This window comes from Gadus morhua, chromosome 1 (assembly GCF_902167405.1).
Source record: "Gadus morhua chromosome 1, gadMor3.0, whole genome shotgun sequence".
Classification (NCBI taxonomy): domain Eukaryota; kingdom Metazoa; phylum Chordata; class Actinopteri; order Gadiformes; family Gadidae; genus Gadus; species Gadus morhua.
Genome location: NC_044048.1, coordinates 27305397 through 27322921, shown reverse-complemented (window position 1 = coordinate 27322921; position 17525 = coordinate 27305397). Strand labels below are relative to the sequence as shown.

At 47.6% G+C, this 17525-nt stretch overlaps 2 protein-coding genes across 4 annotated transcripts; both read left to right on the top strand.

The window, feature by feature from the left end:
• The first annotated feature begins 59 nt into the window (after positions 1-59).
• Positions 60-5549, top strand: kiaa2013 (KIAA2013 ortholog). 3 transcript variants are annotated; one of them, XM_030351848.1, is made up of 4 exons: positions 60-1518; positions 1877-2730; positions 4247-4307; positions 4559-5549. In XM_030351848.1, exons 1-3 carry the CDS (start codon positions 561-563, stop codon positions 4277-4279), a joined length of 1845 nt encoding a protein of 614 aa, XP_030207708.1. In that variant the 5' UTR covers positions 60-560; the 3' UTR covers positions 4280-4307; positions 4559-5549. The 3 variants fall into 3 exon arrangements, with proteins under 3 accessions (XP_030207708.1, XP_030207714.1, XP_030207700.1); XM_030351854.1 differs by lacking the exon at positions 4247-4307; XM_030351840.1 differs by having other exon boundaries at positions 4247-5549.
• Positions 5550-6460: 911 nt separating this feature from the next.
• LOC115541776 (uncharacterized) lies at positions 6461-13543 on the top strand. Its single transcript, XM_030353652.1, has 8 exons — positions 6461-6570; positions 6928-8074; positions 9839-9973; positions 10203-10377; positions 11136-11234; positions 11669-11760; positions 12447-12587; positions 12887-13543. The coding sequence occupies exons 1-8, from the start codon at positions 6461-6463 to the stop codon at positions 13172-13174; spliced, it is 2187 nt and encodes a 728-aa protein (XP_030209512.1). The 3' UTR covers positions 13175-13543.
• Positions 13544-17525: the final 3982 nt, after the last annotated feature.

The following is a 17525-nucleotide window of genomic DNA, read 5'->3' as shown; positions in this document are numbered from 1 at the left end:
AGATACATAACGCTGCCGTAAAAGTATTTTACGGCATTTACGGTCGTTGCCATGTCGACCCCAACCCCCTTTACGGCAGTCTAACCAGAAGTGTCGACGAAATATTGGATGTTTGCAAACAGTTCATGTCCCGAGAAGAAAAAAAACTATATTTCTGCAACGAAACATGTATATTCGTGGAGGTTCGAGCATAGGGTGACCTGTTCATGAATGGGATCGACATTGACAGCGAGTTAAGGAAGTCACGATGTAAGAAAAAAGTCGCAAGTTTAATCGGGAGCTACTTCACTTTGCCAGCTAACGTAAGCTAACCTTAACATAACAAAGCCTGTCTGACAGGTTTGCTGAATGCACAGCTTGCATTAGACCATGACTACGTGCTCATTCATACCGCAGATGGCAGCCTATCACGGTTAGCATGGTTCACGTTTGATATCAAAGCTTCGTTAGGGATTTGCATAGTCGGTGTAGAAGTGTAGGCGCAACGTATTGTAAGGACGGTATTTGCAAACCGATTGCAAAGTGAGGAAGTTCCGAGGAGTCAAACCTTCTAACGCACAATGTGGCTCCAGCAAAGGTTAAAGGGTCTGCCGGGCTTGCTGTCGAGCAGCTGGGCAAGACGACTCCTCATAGGACTTTTGCTGTTTCTGATCTTCTACTGGTACCTGGGCGAAGACCGCGGCTTGAGGTTTTTCAGTAGTTCGGTTAAGTCCGGCGGAGTGGCGGGCCAGTGCCTACAGAACGAGATCCACAGGTGGAAGTCGCTGGTTGAGCGAGGAGAGGGGATCTACAGCGCCGCTCAGGAGAGTGTGGACACACCCTTCGTATCAGGTAACGGCCACATTCTGGTCGACATTGACTCTAACAAACTGTGGGTGGCCTCTTCCCCCCTGCCTGGCTCGGCTCCTGTCCACCAGACGGAGTACTCCCCGGTGGTAGCCGTCAGCCTGCCGGGGAAGCGGGCAGAGGCGCGGGCCACCATGCTATGGTTCCGGAAGGGCTCGGTCCTCTCGGTTCGCTGCCTCCTGCCCGCCACCTCGCAGTTGGCCCGGGACTGCCTCACCGTCCGGGAGGAGTTCATCGCCCACCGCAGCCGGCCCAACGTCTACCTGCAGCGCATCCACGTCAGCAACCCGTCTGAGCGTAGTGCCACGCTGGAGGTGGCGGTGGAGCCGCCCCCCTTCGGCAGCCGGTTCTCCTCCTCCGTGGAGAAGATGGAGGACAAGGAGGTGATCATCTCGTCGGGACGCGTGCCGGTCCAGAAGAACCAGGTGGTGCTGGTCGTCGTGGCGACCACAAACCTGTCCGGCCGCATCCAGGTGGCGGCGAAGTCGGACGCCCGGGAGAGCGTGCTGTCGGTGGTGTGGACCTCGGAGCCTGTGGAGGCGTCCAAGGCGGAGGAGACCTTCGGCCGGCTGCGGGACGGGGCCCGGAAGGAGCTGGCGGAGCTGCTCCGGGCCGACGTGGACAAGCTGGTCCTGGACCACCGACAGGCCTGGCTGGAGCTCTTCATCTCCGGTCAGTAGGGAACCACTCTCCGACAATATTATAATAAACATAATAAAACGATAAACATAAACATATTAGACATTATGTTGATTTTAGCACCATGAACGGTGGAAATATTGTGGTAATTATTGCTTTGTGTGGATTTCAGCTGTGAGGGAAACCATTGTATAGACTAGATAAGCGATTATATTTTCTATTATAATGATTTTCAGAAATCCCATTTGTCTAGTCTCAATTGAACTCGACCATTGCCTGGTAATACGCTGGTGCAAACTGCGCTCTTGTTTCTTTGCTAAAGGCTCATGTAGTTCAACAGGACTCCCGGTCCGATGTTGACATAACCATATCCCCTCTGTTCCTCCTCCAGGGGTGGAGATGAGGAAGATCACGGACGCCCACACCCCCTCGAGCCGAACGGTCAACACCACCCTCTTCTACATCCTCTCCAGCACGGCCGCGCCCCTGCTGGACCGGCGTCTGCCGGAGGAGGAGCGCGCCGCCCTGGAGTCCAGCCTCAACTACGCCGACCACTGCTTCAGCGGGCACGCCACCATGCACGCCGAGAACCTGTGGCCCGAGCACCTGGGCAGCGCGGCGCAGATCCTGCAGCTGGCCACGCTGTGGACCCTCACGCTGCAGAAGCGCGGCTGCAAGGTGCTGGTGGCGGCGGGCGCCCACGGCGTCATGCAGGGCATGGTGCTGAGCTTCGGCGGCCTGCAGTTCACCGAGAACCACCTGCAGTTCCAGGCGGACCCCGACGTGCTGCACAACAGCTACGCGCTGCGGGGCATCCACTACAACCAGGACCTGATCAACCTGGCGGTGCTGCTGGACACCGTGGGCAAGCCCTTCCTGCACGTGTCGGTGAAGCCCCAGGAGAAGCCGGTGAAGCTGTACGCCTGCGAGGCGGGCTGCCTGAACGAGCCCGTGGAGCTGACCTCGGAGGTCAAGGGGCACGTGTTCCCCGTGATGGTGACGCAGCCCATCACGCCGCTGCTCTACATCTCCACGGACCTCCGGCACCTGCAGGACCTGCGGCAGACGCTGCACCTCAAGGCCATCCTGGCCCACGAGGAGCATATGGCCAACCGCTACCCGGGGCTGCCCTTCCTCTTCTGGTTCAGCGTGGCGTCGCTCATCACCCTCTTCCACCTCTTCCTCTTCAAGCTCATCTACAACGAGTACTGCGGCCCGGGCGCCAAGCCCCTGTTCCGGAGCAAGGTATAGGCCCCGCAAACACACAGCCACACAGCGCCCTCTGCTGGGGAAGCCCTGCCGGCCGCTCGATCGCCTCCTATGTCCTGCTTGTGGTGGCCAAGACTTTTCTATTTCCCCCCTCTACCAGTCCTGCTGGTGCTCCTGTTTTCCCCTTGATCACGGTGTGGGCTCTCTCCTGCTATCGGGTTCTCCCCATCTGTGGACGTTCCCCTGCTGTTTTGTTTGGTTGGTTTCCAGTTTGGCGCAACTCCCATGCCCCCACCCTCGCCATTTTCTCGTCTCCCCCTCAGTCGAGAGGATGGAGGGATTCTGTGTGCGAAATAGGCTACAGTAAGAGATCAATGAAACCACTATCTTTTAAGATGTGTATTCGTCTCTGCGAACATATTTCTTAGTTTGCATTGAAAGTACCAGGAGTTGACTGTCCTTCGTGTAAGATTTGCATACAGTGGAAGCCACTTTTCCCTCGAATTTGTGTTGACACAGCTGATCAAAATTAATCAAACTTTAATGTATATGTAGCGTTTTTCTTGATGCATTTCAAACTAATGCATACCTAAATAACCCTTTCCTAGAACTAGGTGGGCCAAGTTTAAGTTTTATTTAAACATTTCCTGGTGCCTTCAATTGTAAAGCAGTTTGTCCAATATTTGTGTGCTATTTCTTTCTATTTATTTCATAAATTTCTTTTAGCGAGCAGCTTGAATTGAAAATACCTTTTTGTCTGTTGATGACACAAAGAAAACAAATTAAACAAATACTTATTTTTTTGTCAATGTAAAGTCATGCATTTCCTCTAAATGTCTGTGTAAAACACATAATTTGGGGGAACAATCTTAAATGTTTTTGAAAGGACTATCTGCTACCCTTCATCTGCAATGTTTTTTCTGTGCTATTTTCTTGTCCTTGTTTGGCTGGTGTTTTCTATTGATTCACTCCTGATTAAACTGACACAACACACAGCTTTGCTTCTCTCCTTCTTCCCCCAAACCTGTGGTTCTCAACCTTTTTTTTTGCGCTTTGACCAAGTTTTTAGGCTGTTTAAATTTCCAACGAGGTAACATTGTCACTGTGAACGTACCATGGCATTGCATCACACTGTTTGTATACGTGACGTTTATAACATCTCTTATAGCCTAATGAAAGTATTATTACTACATGAAATATATCTATCAGGCGACCCTGTGGCGAGTCCCGACCCACAAGGTTGGGAACCACTGCCCTGAACAGATCTGTTGCTATGCTTACCCATGCACATAACCAGCTCACGGTCGGCCCGCCGCCACCAGCACCTTGCAGCCGCGCTTCTGCAGCGTGAGGGTCCACAGCGTGGCCAGCTGCAGGATCTGCCCGTTCTTCAATGTCTCTGCATGCTTCTTCTTCTGCTTCCAATAACAACTGTAAACGGCGTGGGAGTCCGGCCACGTTGCTTTGCCTTGCATGAGTGGCTTGTACTGACCCTCCGCCCTCCCTCCCTCCCTCCCTCCCTCCCTCCCTCCCTCCCTCCCTCCCTCACCAGGACGCCAGCATTAATGAGGAGGTTGCCGCTTAGCCGGAGACCCTAGCTCGTGGGTCCCCAGGTACTGCAGATGGCCTCCCCGCCAACGCTGTATCTCTGGGAATACATTTTAGATCGGTGGTTGCTGGTCAAGCTGTGGGTCATGGATCCTTTAAAGCAGCGATGATTGATATGCTCTCCTGTGGCCCTTGTTGGGGGAATTCGGAGGGGGGGCAGCAGGAGTAACAAAGCCTGCAGAGTAATTGGCCATTTCGTGGCATCAAAATGGGCGTTGGCGTGCCGGTGTTCACGTGATTCTATTGGTTTCCGCAGGACGACCCATCCGTATGAAGGACGCTGGCCACCATCGGGATAGTGAGTGTTACTAGTGGGCTTCAGTCAATATGGAGGCAGAGGACGTTTAGAATCAATACATTGATACCCATTGAGATCCAAGGGGCGGTGGTGCATGGCCTATATTAAAACAAAACCAGTGAATGGTTTCATAATTACTTGATTGTTGTAATGGTAATGGAAAAATTGTTGGGACTGGTGTAGGTGGGTAGCCAGTGAACATGAAGAATTCGTTTTAAAAATGTTTACTTTTTCTGGGAATGTTCTTTAAACATTTGCACGGTCATCCGTTTGGTAGGCAGTTGGACAGTTAAAATTTTAATTGTTTGTTATTCTATCATGTGTTGATATGAAAGGCCACAATACCTAGAAAGGGTCTGGGTAGGTAACTGCCCTCTCTTTGTGAATGTCTCGTCCAAAATCCACAGTGATTTAAATTCTGTCTATATGAAGCTCATGTAGGCAGGTTGATTTGGAAAAAAGTTAAATTGACAACCCTTATTTTGTGGGGGTTGAATGTTTGTGCTTGCATGTGTGTCTCATTAAGTGTGTGTAGTGTTTTTGTTGAGGTTTCCATGTTAACTTTTCACATCAATATTCACCTTTCCCGGATTGAGTGGTTTTATGATTTATGTTTGCTTACAGATTTCACCACATTCACATTGTTTCTTCGGTAGGCTATTTAAGGGCTTAAATCTATTCCTTTGTTTTTTACTACTGAATGTGCCTTATGTAATTTATTTTGATCATATCTGCAGTCAGACCACACTGCTCTGATATAGCATAATGTGATACTAAAGTACGTTTTCCAACTACACCAAGTTAATGAACATTGAAATGTTCTGTTAAAATGTGTAAATATTTAATTAATGCTAGGCCTTTCTGATGTTTCTGCATTTTCGTGTGTCGAAATCTGAATCTGATCATATGCAGTGGTGTTGAAGCAATAAAGATCTGATTTTGAATGTGATGTAGCCTACTCCGTCGTCGATACTCCTCAGATGTTATCTAACACCTAACCCAACCACATTCGCTTTGTGCCAAACAATAACTAAGAGTAGTGAATCTGTTTATTCTTTGAAGTCTGATAAATTGCTGCTGGAAAAGAAAAGAAAATGTCGGACATCGTTTGTATCCCCTAAAATAAAGTGAATCATTGATTGAATAGCAACTCTTATAACAATGAACACCCCTGACTTTTACGCGTAGTAAAACACTGAGATTGATTCACAAATCGAAACTAGCTATTAATAGCTATAGCTATAAATATGACCTGTATTACATATAGGGCATGTTAGGTACATTATGAATCATAACAATTTCAGAAATTAATGATTGTTTTTTGTGTTAAGTTCGCAATTGCAGGCATGATGTGTGGTTGAGTGCGCACGTGGACCCGATCCGTGCCAGAGGAACACATATAAGCGGGCCTGGTCAGGGCCTTCTTCCAGCCTACAACATTCATGTCTCAAAAAAATTAATCTCTAAATATCCTCATTAAAATTATCGGTTAAAAAAACTACTTATGAACGTAGCCAAATAAACAATATTACAATACAACAATATAACAGCGCCAGCGACAAGCATAATGAAATTGGCTCCATACATTTTTTCCATATGAGATAAAAGGCCTGCGCTACTATTATCTTCAAAACAATACAGCCCTGAAACACGCCTCCCTGACACAACCCACCACCCCCGGCCGAAAGGAACCACATCGAGCCAAACCCGCTCTGGTGCGCGCATCTGGTCAGGACCGCTGCTCTCTAATGGGAATACATGTTGATCGGTGCTGCTCGTACCCGGGAGCCCCTACACGAGACCTGAACCTGCCCTGTAGATCAACAGGCCCATGTCATCGTTGAAGTTCATGAAAAAAGAATGTTTCGCATCTGGGACTTTGTCCTCGGCCTCTTTAAAAGGAACGCTCTCCAAGATCCAGAGCAGGCGGACCAAGAGGCGGCGAGTCGGCCCAGGGACGGAGGGCGAAGGCGAGTGTGAACTCTGCAGGTGTGTTTATATGATATAAAAACTGTCAAAACATTAAAAAATAAGAAGTTGTTTTTATGTGTTTTAAAATAGCAAAATAGGTTACATACATTTTATATATAGGCCATATAGGCAAAACGGTGTTATCTCATCGAGGCAAAAAGTGTATTTATTTTGGGTTCAGTTATAAATCCATTAATACTATAAGTTCTATAGTCATAATAGGGCTATAGCCCTATAGTAATAATAAAAACAAACATGCAGGCTTGTTTTTTGTATAAATATCAAATTATACTGTTGTATAGGGCGGCTACTAAGTATCCTTAGTAATTGTAAACCTTGTATCTATCCCATCGCAGGTGCTCCATAATCACCGGTGGTGGCAGCAGTCGCTCGGTCCGTCGCATCCTGGCCGCCTGCCTTCTCTCCTTCGCTGCCCTGCTAGGAGCCGTCTCCGTGGACCTCAACTCCAGCTTTGATCTGTTGCGCGCCACAGAAGCAGCCTACGCTGAACTGACCTCGTGCAGGACGATGGCTATACTGCAACTCGTGGCTAAACTCCAAACGATGAGAAGTCTTTGGACGCAAAACCTAAGCAACGACACGTGGGAAGCAATGACCTTCTCTGAAGTTATCGTACCCGTGTTTGACGGACTCTGCGATCATGACGCGCCCGGTCTCACTGACAGCCACGGTCTTCCCTGTGACGAGGACCTAGCGCCTTTTTGTACAGACGTTTATAACGACGTGCAAGAGCTCCGGAACTCCACATGGAAGGAGGACAACATGCAGGGAAACGGCACCCTGGCCTTTTCCCTGGTGATCGCCAGACTCCTCGACATGTGGGGCACGGCCGAGCAGAGCGTGCTCATGGCCAAACGATACTCGGCCTGGAGAGACGTGCTCTCCTCCAGGCTCCTGCAGGCGATCATAGAGCTCACCGACCAGGCGGTCCACCTCCCGCCAGCCGACACCCGGACGGGGGGCTTCCGCCTCAAGTGGACCACCACACTCAGCCGCCTTGGTTTCGCCAGGGTCATGTCCGAGACGCTGAGCGACTGCTGGCTCCAGAACGTCGACCTCAGGCCCAACCTGACGGACCTCCTCGAGGACCCCTGGGAGACGTCCGGACCCCCCAGCGGCGATCCCGCCTCCCCCCCCCTGCTCCCCCCCGCCGCGGGGCTGCACGCCCTGAGGGACGCCCAGGAGTGCCTCCTGGAGGGGTCGGTGCCGGCCTTGCGCCGGGCGTCCCGCGAGCTGTTCTCGGGGCTGAGCATGCGGGTGTGCTTGCTGGCCATGGCCTGCCTCATCTACCCCGTGGCGCTGGTGTCCTTCAAGCAGATGACCGAGTGGATCCAGAACTACGCGCGCAGCCTGCGGGAGAAGACGGAGGACCTGCGGCGCCAGCGGCGGCTGGCCGAGGACCTGCTCCACCAGATGCTGCCCAAGTCGGTGGCCAAGCAGCTCCGGCAGCAGAAGCACGTGGAGGCGGAGAGCTACGACAATGTGCGTGCTTGCTGGGTAGAACTCATGTGTGGGCGCTGGCTGGGTCCACACAATGTGTGGGAGTGTGTGTGTGAGATGATGGCTGGTTTTAACATGTTGCACATGGATGGCTCAATGGGCAACAGGTGTGCAGCCTCACCCAGCCCACCCAGAGTCCAATCAGACTCGGGTCAGGTGAGGCTGCTTAAACAAGTCATTACCCCCACACACTCCCACACCATGGTCGATGCTTTAATGAGCGGGTGGGTTGGTGGGGTGGGGATGGATGGAGGGGGGGGGGGGGGAGGGTTTAGGGCATCTTTCTCAAGGATGCCTACATCTCCTCCATTTCTACCCCTTACCCCTTAAGGGGTAAGGGGTAGAAATGGGATTGGGCCTTAGACTGCAGACATAGGGTGTTCGAACCCGGAACATTACGGCTGGGAGTCAAGCGCCATCACGCTGTTGTAGACTTTTAGCCTACAGTCAAACTCCGATGTGTGGTGGGGGGAAATGAAATGGTGTTGATGACATCCTTGGTTAGGGAGCTTTGCTTGATGATGGTAAGGCTTTGGTATGATGGGGTAGATGAAAAAAAAACATTTCGATTTGCGAATTCAGTTTTAATTTCAGCATTTCTAGTTTTTGAAGACTGTGAACCAGCGTTGTGTGAAATGAACAAAAGATAAACACAAAGCGACAAAGACACAGACGCACACACACACACACACACACACACACACACACACACACACACACACACACACACACACACACACACACACACACACACACAAACACACACATTGAATGGAACGATGGGTAGAATGAAGGGATTGTGACCGCAGACAGTTTGAAGTGATCCCCAGGCGTGGGATTTCACCTTGAGAAAAATATAACAATGTTGTCTGGATCTAAACATTTCAATGTAAAAAATGCTTGTTAATGTTGAAGTGAAAAGCTTATCTTGCAAGATCTGGGCAACATACTGAATTAGCCCGATCCTTATTTGCTAGCTTTGTTGCCATTGTCTGTGTAATTGCCCGTAATTATCCTATTCCATATTCATCAGGAGATAAAACAGGATATATGGGTGAAAATTGCGTTTGGCTCATTGAAGAGGTTTCAAGCAGCTGTTCCAAGCTCTCTTTGTGACCACATTTCACCCTGATATTTTTTTCTGGTTACACAGATGTAACATATTTGGAGTTCTTGCAAGAAAACCCAAAGCAGTAACCGCTTTAGCAAAAGAAGTGTGGGCTAACATGTTTCAGAAGGAGGACAGAAAATGCTGAATAGTGCAATTTGCAATAGGCAGTTTTTTCACGTTTGTTTAAAGCTGGCATTTGGCATTTAACAGCGAGATACCGATTGCGACTGAACCAAACAACCCAACCCTCTATTTCCAAAGACATAGGAGATGCTGCGGCGGCTTGTACTGGCCTCAGAGGCACCAGTAGTCATACCAAATGCTATGTCATTGTCAAGGTTGTCAAGGTTCCTTGGCAGATTTATCAATTATATTTTGATATTTAGTCTGTAAAAATATATATTTCAATGCTTAGAAGTAAGAATGCGATTATGATTTTATAAAAAAAATGCTTACTAGTTAGCGTTTACTTACGGTATACCACTACTAACGAAGGGACACTAGTGGAAACAGACCATGTGTTAATGTTGGTTCAATCAGAATACTGATGAGTAATGCTATTTTAACCAGACTGTCGTGGCCCGTCTCATTGGTGCTCTATGTATTCTGTGGTCTACGTCTTTGTCTTTCTACAGGTTACCATTTTCTTCTCCGACATCGTGGGCTTCACCACCATCTCGGCGTCCTGCAACCCCCTGCAGGTGGTGGAGATGCTCAACAGCCTGTACATGTGCTTCGACACGCGCATCAACTCCTACGACGTCTACAAGGTACAGCGTCGACCTGGGGATGATCAGTTGGACAATGTTGTGGTCGACCCCAAGTGGAGACCATCGGGATGATGAAAATGTGGCGGTGAACCTCAGGGGATAAGGATATGGAGGATGTTAATGCGGTTCACCCAAGTTGTTTAGGATATTGTGGATTTTGAGACGATGAGTTGGATGACGCTATAATGAGGTGATAATGCTACGGTCTGTACTGTTTGGTCGACCTAAGGTGGAGACCATCGGAGACGCCTACATGGTGGTCAGCGGGCTGCCGGAGAGGAACGGAGACAAGCATGCGGATGAGATAGCCAAGATGTCTCTGGACCTGCTGGCTGCGGTCCGGCAGGTCACCATCCCTCACATGCCCAACCAGAGACTGCAGCTCCGCGCCGGGATCCACACAGGTGAGCTACTCCCTGCCGTCATCACTACTATTCATTCATCCAACATCTGCTTCATTCTGACTCAGTGATAGATACGTGGGGCTTAGGAGCAGGGAGGGGTCAGGTGACATTGCTCAAAGACGGTTACAGGAAGGCAGAGGACATTGGAGAACTCCGTGCCTTGGACTGGGTAACACCGCATCGTAGCCGCTACACTCTTCTGCCACCCTTACCCAGCCCTAATAGATATCTCTTTTCTTTCTTTAGCAATTTATATTCTACATTTCTTTGATGGCTCAATGTGTTATTACATATACATATATATATATTGATAATGAACATAAATGACTCATTGTTTAGGAGCTAAATACAGGCTCTTTTCTGGTATTTTGATAACGAACAAAACTTGATGATTTGATAATTAATAAAACCCACATCCAATCTTCTGCCTGATGTTATTTCATACTTGAAGGATGTATTGTAAATGGTCTTTCTATGTTGAAGGAGGGGTCTTTCATAATGAGAATCGATATGACAATCTCCGCAAATACGTGTTTATGTGTGACAATTACACACACATACACACACACACACACACACACACACACACACCCACACACCCACACACAGTGTAAGAGAGCATCTCTCTCCCCTTCTGTGTGTGTGTGTGTGTGTGTGTGTGTGTGTGTGTGTGTGTGTGTGTGTGTGTGTGTGTGTGTGTGTGTGTGTGTGTGTGTGTGTGTGTGTGTGTGTGTGTGTGTGTGTGAGTGCGTGTTCAGGTCCATGCGTGGCAGGTATCGTGGGCTACAAGATGCCACGCTACTGTCTGTTCGGTGATACGGTCAACACAGCCTCGAGGATGGAGTCCACCAGCCTGCGTATGTGTGAACACACACACACACACACACACACACACACAAACACACACACACACACACACACACACACACACACACACACACACACAGACACACACACACACACACACACACACACACACACACACACACATAAAATCGTATAATCGTATAAACACTCAAAACATATGTATATCACGCAGACTCTACCCTCCCAAATGGCCATACAAACATCTGTATCCATTCAGGTAAACTTTATTGTATCATATAGAACTGCCCATTAGCAAAGTTAATTTGGACTGGTTTCAACCATTGTCCTGAATGATTAAGCTCCAGGGAGGAGATGGGAAATGTCTGAGGAAAAACATAACCTACAAGAAAAACAAATGTGTAGAATACAATGGAAATGACAGAGGATAACATGGCGTGTGTTTTTTGTGGCTCCTGATCACCAGCCCAGAAGATCCACGCCAGCTCCGCCACCTACCTGGCCCTGATGAAGGACAACGCCTACGAGCTGCAGCTCAGAGGGGAGATCGAGGTCAAGGTGAGGGGGCTCCCGGCGGCTTCCCCGCTCCCCCTAGATCAGGGATGGGCAACTGGCGGCCCGCATCCTCACTCAGTCAGGCCCGCACATAATTTTTATTTATGAATCTGGAAGATTTTGTAGGTAATGGCCATCCCCAAAATGCACCAGAATACAGGAAATCATATCCAACAAATTCAAAAATGTGTAGCTTCTCTCAGTTTACTTCTAGTTGAAGTGCACAGTCACATGGCCCTCTGATGGTGATGATGAAGAATTTTGGCCCTCTTTATCATGAAAGTTGCCCATCCCTGCCCTAGACGCTTCACGTAACACCGCCGTTCTGGTGGGGTCGTGTCGGCTTTCAGGGCTGACGAGGAAAGGTTCCCGCTGTTCACCTTACTTGAGACTTTACTCGACACACAACCATAATACTCAGCTTAACTTGTATGGCGCTGTGGTAGGGTGCGTGGATGAGGGCTGGTTTAAGCAGCCTCACCGGGCCCGACCAGGGGTGCAATTTTGAAGGGCATTTTGAAAGTGCATTTTGAAAAAGGACTCAAACGTGCTCACAGCAATTCATTAGCCTTCAGGCTACGATCCGGTCGATGAGCCATACTCTGCTCTACATGTTTACGTGATAGACTGTGTCTTGTTTCATTCAAACAATCGTTAGCCTCCCCTTAACTCACGCCTGCTCCGTTCAGGGGAAAGGTAAGATGAACACCTACTGGCTGGTGGGTCACAAGAACTACAGCGTGCAGAACGACAGCCTGGTCTGCCACTGGAACCCCAACCTGGCCCGCAAGAAGAAACCAGTTGCTAACAGCCGGGGCTCTGTGGCCAATGTGGGTATAATAACACTGACACACACTTACACTAACACAATAACACAACTCATCAGCTCACGTTGAATCGATGTGGAATTCACCGTTGTACAATTCATGTACATTTCTATTTTGTTTAGTTTTATATTTTTAGTCTTCTTCAATTAATCCGAAGTTAACTACAACTGAAGGATATTCCAACAAACAAACATAAATTTGAAAGCGCCGCTCAACCAACCATGTCCAACGTGCCTCTTCTTACCCCCTCCTATACTCACGATCCAACCCCTGGACCCCCCCCCTCCTCCCCCTACCCCCAGTCTGCGGTGACGGTCAACAGCCCGAGTGAGAACCCCTCCAGCCCCAAGTCCGTCCTCTCCTCCACCACCCCCCACACCCCCCCACAGCCGCCCCAGGACGGGCCTGGCCTCTGCGTCTCGGCCCAGGTGGAGCACTGTGGCAGCGGGGGCAAAGGAGCCAGCTACAACACCCTGGGCTCCATGGTTGGCGGGCTCCAGGGTGGAGATGAGAGCCCGGCACTGAGCGAGGCCAGGGCCCGTGGCAGGGACAAGCCCGACCTGCTGCCTGGCTCCATTCCACACCTGTGACTGCAGGTGCTGAACGCGGCCAGAAGATGGCGCTAGATCCCTGTTTATTGTTGTTCGGTGATTACGCAATGTGGTTGTCAAGCAATGATTTCAAGGCGGTCACTTCCAGTGTCGTTCTCTATGTTAGTTTTTTTTGTGTACAGTTTCCTTAATGAAACTCTCAGATAATTTAAACAGAACAACTTCTCTGACTGGTTTATATAGTACCAAATAAGACACAATGATTGAACTGCATTGAAATTAAATATCTATTCGATTTACTTACTTACAGTATTCAATGCAATATTCCCATGATATCGACACCATATAGAATGAGGGAACACATATTCCCTTTAGATTTAGCAGTTTGTCCTTATGTCAAGTAGAAAAGTAGCTATCTACACATTACAAAAAAGAAATCATATTTATTTAATCATTTCATTACATATTTACAGGAACATTTAATGTTACAAATATTAGTTGTAGTCTTTTCTTTATTGTTACTTTCAATAAATTGTATATATACTAGTATTTATATATATATATATGATTTGTGAGGTTTCATTATCAGCTAACTGATATGTATTCTGTATTTTACGAAGTACCTTGGCAGAGTCATTGGGTAAATCTATTGGTAAATAAAATCCATGATGAAAATATTGATTATATTTCTATATATATGTTTGTGTTTTTGTGTACTCTCTATTACTTTCAATTGCACATTATGTATTGTTTTATTTCACAAGATGTATTATTTCATTGATATACTTAAATGCATACATACATACAATTGCATTCAATTTCATTCTATGGACGTAAGAATATAAGATGCATCACTCTTGCAAACTTATTGCCTGTGAGTCATCTATGCCAGTATAATTCATTTAAGATTTACTCCCACCCACTTTTAATTGAATTAATTATAGAGCACATCCCTTAGCTTAGGATGTTGTGTTGCCCGTTAGTTGGGGTGGGGTCATTGGTTTGAAACACTCTCTGTTTATCAGACAGTGATGGGGCAAATCATTTGAATTCTACAGATAAATGTAAAGTTCACCCCGCGTACGTGGTAATGTTTCCTTAACCATGTACTGTAATCAGACTATCGATTTGGCACATACACACACACACACACACACACACACACACAGACAGACAGACAGACAGACAGACAGACAGACAGACAGACAGACAGACAGACAGACAGACAGACAGACAGACAGACAGACAGACAGACAGGCACGCACGCACGCACGCACGCACGCACGCACACACACACACACTCCAAATAATAATAATTTACATAGCCACAAAATAAATCATCATGCGTTTCCATATATTTTTCCCACTCTTGCATGAACCAACAGCTCCACATTCAGAGCCGGAGATGACGAATATGAACAATATGTTATCAGGCAGTCGGTGACGTCTAGGGGGGGTCAGGGGGGGTCGGACAGACAAGGAAGAGACAGAGAACATTCCTCAGATTCCTGGAGCTGGGCTGCTGTCACTCTCATATCAGAACATCAGGAAGTGGTCTTCAAGCAAGACCCCTTTCAACACACACTCCTGACTAACCGCCTATAGCCAGTATCTGGATGCAGCCAATGCATGCAGAGTCCCTCCAGACACACATGCATAGGTTTGTGAGCGTGTGTGTGTGTGTGTGTGTGTGTGTGTGTGTGTGTGTGTGTGTGTGTGTGTGTGTGTGTGTGTGTGTGCGTGTATGTGTGTGGACGCGCGCGCGCGTGTGTGTGTGTGTGTGTGCGCGTGTGTGTGTGTGCATGCATCACACATGCTTAAGTGTATTAACCAGGTTGTGTCTTATTGTGTGTGTTTGTTTGTGTCAGGGTGCATTGTGTATGAATTTCAGTGATTTGTTTCTTTTCGAAGTAAAGACATGTGTATTGTAGCTCTCAAGCCCTGGTCATCTTGGCTACGAGGGCTTCCCCCTCGTAGCCATCCCCTACCCCTGAAATGTCAGCCTCAGACACAGCATCGACTCAGAGTGTGTTTACTTCCCTCCAAACCAACAAGCTGCGCTCCTCGGCAGAGCCGGGGATGATGGTGCTTGATGTTCTCAATGGCCCGCCAGTTTAACCACATGATGAGGGGTGGCATTTAACAGAGGGCCTGGTCACATGACCTGGGACGTGTGTTATTTACCACAATTAAAGTCCCCCCGCCTACGTCACGCAGCGGTCACCTTTGACCCCAAGCTAATAGAAACACCCCCTCCTGCACAACGCTTGACTGGGCATCCGAGATGAATCTCTGGATCAAATTAGCATCTTCACAATAAAACTATTTGATAAATGATTGGATGATGCAGGGGATATCCTCGTTATCATGGTGTAATACTAAATGTTTCATGGAGAAGCAGAGCTATTCTCTCATCCAACAGCTCAATAAACATGCTAGTGTTGGATATAGGATAAGAGCTATTCTCTCATGAAACACTTTAATAGACATGCCAATGTTGGACGTAGGATCATAGCTACCCTCTCATCCAACACTTTAATAAAAATGGTACTGTTGGGAATAAACAACAATAAGGAAGACCATAGTCAGATTTACACAGGATGATAAGCTCTGATTTATTCTGAAATGGAGGAACAGCAGAAGAAATACATATCTCCATTAGCTATATTGTTGTAATGAGCACTACGGTAGATCACCTCCACAAACTGCGAGCTGTCCATGTTATATGAATACATTACATTTGTTTTTCAGTAAAAGTAGTCAGATGTACAAAGTTAAGAGATTGCCATGAGAACTGGGGGCGGAGGATAATATAATACATAAATAAATACAGTTAATTACGTATGGATGCAGGATACTACAGAGGATATTAAGTAATGAGTTAGTCAGTCTCTTTCTCTATCTATTTCTTAGTTCCTGTCTCGTTCTCTTTCACATGTCTCTCTCCCTCCGTCGGTCCCTCCTCCATTGCCTTGTCACTCTCTCTCCGCCTCTCATTCCCTCTATCTCTCCTCCTCTGGCTCACCTATATCCCTCTGTCTCCCTTCCTCCCTCTGTGTCACTCTCCTCTATCTTCCTCCCTCTCCTACACTCGTGTCTTCCTGAATCTTCACCTGATCTCATATCTATATTCAGTTTAAAATAAAAATAGAACATAATATTAGACACATATTAAAACAGACAACGGAGTAAAATGGTCCACATTCTAATAAAAATACTAATGAGATAAATATGCAGTGCAAAAAGTGCAATAAAAGACAATGTGTGAGAAGGTGAGATAGGTGTGTGTGTATGTGTGTGTGTGTGTGTGTATGTGCGTTTGCATGTGCGCGTCTCAATGGGTCAGAGTCTGAGACGGGGTATATTTTGTCCATCCAGCTTGAATGTCCTCTGCCAGCAGTCTGATGGCTGCTGGGTAAAAAATGTTATGAAACCGCCTCCTCTTTGCTGTGATACTCTATGAAATATAATATACAATATAAATATAAAAATCCATTCTGCAGGACACACATCACCCCAGGCACACCCTGTTCAGATGGAGAAGCTCCGGTCGGATGCTGAGAAACCACCGCCCGCCCGGAGCTTCTCCATCTAATCAGGGTGTGTCTGGGGTGATTTTATATTGTTCCTACAGAGAATTGTGTACAGGGTGTCCATGGAGGGGAGCTCTGCGCCTATGATTCTCTGTGCAGTTTGGACGATCTATATACTTGTAGAGGAGAAGTACAATGTAGTATATTGCTTCTCTCATACTAGTGCTACAACATTTGCTTGTACTCCCGCTAATATAGCTTCTATTCAATAAGACTAAGGTCAGATAATGAGGTATCGATTAACAAATTGTAGAGCCCTTAATCACAGCTACTGTACTGAGAGCTGAAGGAGCCGAATAAGAGAGTAGAGAGGTTTGTTTTAAGGTTGGGTTTGAGTTACCCAGCAGAGTCCCCTGTTTAAAGGTGACAGACTCTTCCACAGAGAGGGAGCTTGACAAGAGAACACTCTGCTCCCTGTTGAGTTATTTTTTCCCTTTCGGGAATTGAAAGAAGGCCAGCTTCTGAAGACTGACAGGGCCGAGAACTAAGGGACACTAGGGAATAATTCGGCCCTTCGGGTAGAAAGGTGCTAAACCATGCAGGGTCTACTCAAATCTGTCTGCAGTAGCAGAAGATCTGGCGGGGCAGTTATTGGAAGCCAGTGGAGGGAGGGCAAAAAATGAGGAATGTGGACGAATTCATGAGCATTCGTTAGCGATGGAACAGCCTCACCCTACCCTCATGGCCAACTCACCCACTCCTAAACTCATCCCCTCACTCTTAAGGCTTAGTTATGGTTCAATGTCGACTTAACGGAAAGGGGTTTACAGACCCATTACGTCCTTGCGGTCCCTCCT

Coding starts and splice junctions, on each gene's coding strand:
- kiaa2013 (XM_030351848.1), top strand. CDS start 561: ATGTGGCTCCAGCAAAGGTTAAAGGGTCTGCCGGGCTTGCTGTCGAGC. Junction 1,519..1,876: donor GCTGGAGCTCTTCATCTCCG/GTCAGTAGGGAA, acceptor TTCCTCCTCCAG/GGGTGGAGATGAGGAAGATC. Junction 2,731..4,246: donor AGCCCCTGTTCCGGAGCAAG/GTATAGGCCCCG, acceptor CTCCCTCACCAG/GACGCCAGCATTAATGAGGA.
- LOC115541776 (XM_030353652.1), top strand. CDS start 6,461: ATGTTTCGCATCTGGGACTTTGTCCTCGGCCTCTTTAAAAGGAACGCT. Junction 6,571..6,927: donor CCCAGGGACGGAGGGCGAAG/GCGAGTGTGAAC, acceptor ATCCCATCGCAG/GTGCTCCATAATCACCGGTG. Junction 11,235..11,668: donor GATGGAGTCCACCAGCCTGC/GTATGTGTGAAC, acceptor CCTGATCACCAG/CCCAGAAGATCCACGCCAGC.